The following is a 6,270-nucleotide window of genomic DNA, read 5'->3' as shown; positions in this document are numbered from 1 at the left end:
AATATAGCAGACAACCAGTAGAAAAAAGGAGAAAAGTCGAAAAAAGAAGATATAATATGAAAAAAAGAGTTAAAAAGGTTTTTTAAATTTTATTTAAAAAATAAATTAATGATTTTTAAATATTAATAATGAGTATGTTACGTGAATTTTTTTTTTTATCTGAAAAATATTAAATGATGGACATTTCACATAAATATAGAGTAAAGCTCAAAGTGTTTTGTTAACAATGTTAGGTAAAGGGGTTTGGATATGCTGATTTAAAACTTCAAAAGTTTAATTGAAATTTAAAATTTATGAAGGACCAATTTGATCCTGCCCTAAATTATAAGGGCTTATTTTTTCCCGTTCTGAACCATATAGTATATTAGAGTGTTTCAAGTTTTATATTTTTTATCTTTTATTATTTATCTATTATTTTGATTAATCTTTTAGATTAGTCATTACACCGATTTATCTGGTCAATTAAGATATTATTACCACGCAATGTACACAGCTGTATAAGAATTTTACAAGCTCAATTGATTTACTTACTAATAATTTTTCTGGATGACTGATTGCATTTGGTCTCACTTATGGTATACTAGTTTTACATTCGGTGATATACACGTGTGTCTAGTAATGTGAGTCGACAATGTATATATTAATTAAATTTATATAATTTTTTATTTTTAATTAGTTAGAATTTTTTGTTAAAAATAAATATAAATTTTAATTTATTAATTTAAATTTAATTAACGATAATAATATTCATTTATAATTTATCATATAATCAAAATTATTATCAATATTTTAATGTATTTTATGTATAATTAATATTAAATTTTATAATATATCTATATTACTATTATATATTACTCCCTCCGTCTCACAAATATAGGCAAAGTTGCTATTTTGGACGTCCCAATATATAAACAAATTTGCTATTTTAATTTGAATAATCAATTTGAAATTCATATACTATTTTTCATTGAATGCATCCACTTTTATTATATTCTCTAAATTATCATTAATTATCACTTAATCCAATGCAACTATTAATAACAAATTACTTTTTTAAAATTTAAAAACAATTCCAACAAAATACTTAGCTTTCTCATAATATAAATTAATTATATTTAAAATATTTAAACAATTAAATGAAGATTCACTACTAGAAATCTCCTGATTAGCGACGGAAATTAGCGACGGAAATGTGAAAACTAATTGTTTTTGTAATATAAAGAGAAAGGTTACTGGATAGCAGGAACGACAGTGGAACAGCATTTAGGGCGATCTTGCCCATTTTCCGATCTAGCTGGTTTATTGAGGGTTCCTCGTGGAAGAAGCTGACAACAGAGCATAAGGGTTTCTACTTCGAGGAGTTCAAGGTTTTTAAATTAATATTTTAAATTAATATTTTACTTTTTTTTATTTCTAATTATTTTTATTAATTAATGGTTTGCAGAAGGGTTTTTGCTGGGACACGACCTACCCTGAGGACCTGATTAGAGGGGTCTTCTACCGACATGCGGCAATATCGGTACAAAGATACTCTCCACAACATGAAGCCGGATAAAAAAGAGGGCAGTGTTAGTGCTGATACTTGGGCGTCATGGAAGCGAGACTGGGATACTGCTGAGGCTAAAAAGAAGTCTGATATAGCACGAGCTAATCGGATGAGCGAGCCATCCGGAGCTGGCACCGGACCGGTTCGACATACCGCTGGATCGCGATCGGCTACGAGGCATAAGACAGTTATGGTATGTTTTTAATATTAATAATCGTGTTATATATTTTGTTTATCTACTAATTAATTTTTTTCATTTCATATGATAGACTGAGGAGCTCGGTCGAGAGCCCACTTTGGCTGAGTTGCATGTACGGTTGCACCTGACCAAAGCTGATCGGACTGTCTTCTTTGACAAGAGATCAAAGGATAAAAATATAAGTTTATTTTAACATTAAGTGACTGTTTAATATGATACAGATATAACTTTATATAGACGTTGTTTATAGGATGTTTACGTGTTTGTTGTTGGTGTTGTGATTGCTATTACGTATAGTTGAACAGAGTTGTCTGTAGTTTTTGCAGGATGTCCCTGAAAAATGGGTGATGATCAAATTGTAGATAAAATGCTACCGAATTTTTGTTAGAAATGTAGGTTTAAATTAATATTTGCTAAGTATTTTTATAATGTTTCACTAAACTCTGAATTTATTTTTCAATCTCAGGACCGTTTTCAGGCAGAGCTTGCTGCAGCGACCTAGTCTCAGGCGGCTGGGGAAGGGAGTTTGTCGACTCCAGAGACGATCGACGAGAACGATCTGTTTTTGTCTCTTGAGGCAATCAAGAAGCAGCGAGTCTACGGTATTGGATCGGCTTCAGCATCCTACATCGGCCAGAGCAGCCGATTGCGCCGCGGCGGATCATCCCAGACACAGCAACAGGCAGTTGTTAGTGAGGAGATCGAGCAGCGCATTGCTAGAGAGGTTAAGGAGCGGCTCGAGCAGCGAATCCGTACTCTGGAGGCGGGTTTTGGAGAGCGGGTCGAGCAGCGGATCCGTACTTTGGAGGCAGGTTTCGACGAGCGGATCCATACTGAGCTTGTGCGGCTAATGACTACACTCCCACCAGAGTTACGCCCGCAGTTCCCCCCACCTCCACCTCCACCTGCTGATGACACTACTAGTTTGGGGTAGTCTAGTATTTGAACTTGGATTTTGTAATACAGTTTGCATATTTTGACTTATTTAGTATTTAGCAAGTTGTATGATTTTTACCGTTTATATATATATAATGTTTTCAGATATTTGTGTTTTGGTTTATGTTTATTTGTCGTTTATCATGTATGTGATTAATGATTTAACTGATCTATTAAAAAACAGGGAAAAATCGAAAAATGCCGAAAAACGAAATTTTTCTACCGAAATATTGAATAATTAGCGACCACATATGAGCTATTTAGCGACGGAATTGCCGTCGCTAAATAGCTCAAAAAAACGACCAAACAGGCTATTTCGCGACGGAATTGTCATTGCTAAATATCCCGGTTTAGCGACTACTTTACCGACGGCAATATCCGTCGCTAATCTGTCGGTATCAAGCCTAACAAAATACCGACTGACCGTGGCCAATTTACCGACGGCTCTTCCGTCGGTAAATTGACGACGACCTCATCTTATTTAGCGACCCAAATTGTGCCGACGGATTAAATCCGTCGGCAATCCGTCGCTAATCAATATTAGCGACGGATTTGAGCCAATTAGCGACGGAAAATTCTGTCGCTAATTGGTTGAATTCTAGTAGTGATTATTATTGAAAGTTAACTAAGAATAACTATTTTAACCTCTATATCTTAATTATTGTGTAAACTCAACTTTGTCTATGACGGAGGGAGTATATTACAAAGTTAAAAATATTAAATGGATGAACTTAAAGAGATATACTGATAAAATTTGCTTGCTTCAGCATTATACAAATCTTATACTAACACCTACTGACTACTGCAGCTCTATAAGAACTTGTACTTTGTATAAGCCAAGCGACTTCTAACACAAAGGAGATGGTCTGTCTGATCCGACTCTGTCACCTGAAAACATCAATATTGAGGGGTCAGTATTTGGGAAAATACTGAGTGAATATGCGAATTACTAATGGTATTATAAAAATATAGCATCGCATACTCAAAAATATACAATTCAATACATAACATAAGCATACAACATAACATTCTCAAGTAATATATCTGATCAAAACTCTAACCCTCAACATGCTAAACGTATATAATCAAATCAAATTGAGCCAAATGGTCCGGCCCGGGAGTAACAGTAACTCAACCACGTCAGCCACGACCAGCCTCTTAATCTCAAGTGGTGGGTCCAACCCACTAGATACGGGGCTTTGGTTACTTTAACCGAGTTCACTCTCGTATCACATTCATATCATATGCGCATTTCATAATCTCAATGACAATCTAGACATGCTAGACTGACTCAATTACTAGTGATCACACAGCCTATTGACACCCAATAGGTAGTTAGTTTCTTCGGATCGTATACTAGATTCATATATTCAAAGCAATGAATAAAACATCATTCATATGATCAACTCAATCAAACATAGTCGTATCTTATACGAGGAAGTCATAATAATGCGATGTACTTGATAATAATATTTGTAATATAAGAAATCAGCTTTTATAATAATACGCAAAAGTAAATTTCAACTCACAATAACCGCTATCCAAAATTGCGTTATCATCATCTGATCACGTAGGTTCCGTGCATTGTTTAATCACGTAGCTACTCCAGCTCGTCGGTCTGGTAGCTTATCGGTACGTCTGTCACCTATTCAAGTTATACGTACGTTTAATTTATAAACATAGACTTAGTACCAAAACCCTAAGTAATATACTTCGGTTAACGCGATCTTATTCTTAGTACGTCTTTTAACTTTGATCGTGTTCTAATACTTAGTCGAGATACTTATTATATCTTTTGTTCATCGATTTTCAATCATAGATTCCTTATATCTTGAAACCCTAATCGAACACATTATGTTCGATATCCAAATTTCTCATTTTCGGTGTTCGTATTTCCTTTTTAATGTCCGACATTCTTAAAGTCGGAAAACGGGGTCATAGCGGGGCGAAAACGCCTAAACGGGTAGGTTCGTTGGTTGTGCGAGCGCACAAGAGGTTGTGTGCGTTCGCACAACCTTGTGTGCGTTCGCGCACGGGTGGGCCCTCGCACAACGTGTTCGCGCTCGCACAGTACGGCCGTGCTTCCGCACGCCGATTTCGGGCCGCTCCGACATGCTCTAACTTGATTCCGTCATGCTTCTATCTCATTTTAACACAAACTCAACTCCAAATTCACCAAAAGCGACAATAGAAACGCGATTACGATCCGTTTAATTTGTTTAAAACAAAACAGCCCTAATCTTATCATTTCAATATCAAAAACCATCAAATTACCTTGATTTGATGCTCGTGGTAGATAGAGGATTGAATTCTGAACAAATCGATATAAAGAACGCGTGATTTGGACGAGAAATGGCGAAACCGAGGCGGATCGAAATCGTTCGTCACTTTTTCCTCGTTTCCCCCTTCTGAAGCTTTTCTTCTTTCTCTGATCAATTCATATGATTGATCTTTATATATATCCATACTAGTGCGGTAACCTCGCGATGCTTCGGGAATCATCATTTTATAACTACAATAATAATAATAATAAATATAACTATTTTTATAATTATATCAAGAAAAATAAACATTATTATAATTATAACAAAAGGTCTACATATATAACTAATTCATTTATATAGTTTATTAGTGTAATCATATAAATTTTTAATTTTCTTAAGTATTGGTAATAGCTGAATATAAATATATAACATGAATATAAATATACATATAGTAAAGGCAATTGCGAAATTTAGATATAGATACTCATTAATTTTATAATGAATTAATCAATTTACAAATTTGGGCATTAAATTTTATCTTTATTTAAAAATAAAAAATATTAATAAAGAAAGATATGTATACTCTACTAAGATCTAGAAACACTTTAGTTGCAAGTAATAATAACAGTTGGATTTATAATGAATGTAAATGTTCATAATATAAATTATAGAGATTGTCGTATTTATAAAACTTGGACATCAAATTTCTACCTCTGTTTGGAAGTATAAACTCTTATATAAAAACAGATGTACATTTCACTTAGATGTTAATCTCTATAAAATTATAGAAATGTATAAATGATAAAAACTAATTATTATATATTTAATTTTCGTGGTAATAAAACTATTAGATAATAAAAAAAATTATAAAGGTTATTAAAGAGCACATAATAAACTTGGAGACCAAGTTTAGAACAACAAATGAAAATGTTATGCTGTAAAAAAATATTAACTCTTTCTTTTGAAAATAGGGTTAAGGTACATAAATGACCCTAATGTTTACCCTCTGGCTCACATTTCCCCCTAATGTTTGTTTCTGCTCAAAAATGACCCGGACGTTTACAGAACGGAACAAATATGACCCCCGTCTAACGGCAGGTTATTTCAGCGTTAAAATTGCTGACCTGGAATTAAAAGAGCCGTTGCCAACAGCCCATGTGGCATTTACTCTGGCCACCTACCCCTTCACCATGACTTTAACGAATTGCAAAATCAAAATCCCTAATTTTCATACAACAAAATTTTACAAAATTGAAAATTTCTGTTTCAGCTCTCAATTCAATCATAAACCGAAGAACCCAGCATGTCCTCTTCCTCATCCACAG

The 6,270-nt window shown here is 33.9% G+C and overlaps 1 protein-coding gene across 1 annotated transcript; it reads left to right on the top strand.

Annotated features, from left to right (window-relative positions):
- The first annotated feature begins 1,505 nt into the window (after positions 1-1,505).
- Positions 1,506-2,679, top strand: LOC130015539 (uncharacterized). The gene is made up of 3 exons (XM_056105875.1): positions 1,506-1,739; positions 1,816-1,890; positions 2,254-2,679. The coding sequence occupies exons 1-3, from the start codon at positions 1,506-1,508 to the stop codon at positions 2,677-2,679; spliced, it is 735 nt and encodes a 244-aa protein (XP_055961850.1).
- Positions 2,680-6,270: the final 3,591 nt, after the last annotated feature.

The sequence above is a fragment of the Mercurialis annua genome, linkage group LG5, assembly GCF_937616625.2.
Source record: "Mercurialis annua linkage group LG5, ddMerAnnu1.2, whole genome shotgun sequence".
Taxonomy (NCBI): domain Eukaryota; kingdom Viridiplantae; phylum Streptophyta; class Magnoliopsida; order Malpighiales; family Euphorbiaceae; genus Mercurialis; species Mercurialis annua.
This window is presented reverse-complemented; position numbering and strand designations above follow the sequence as displayed.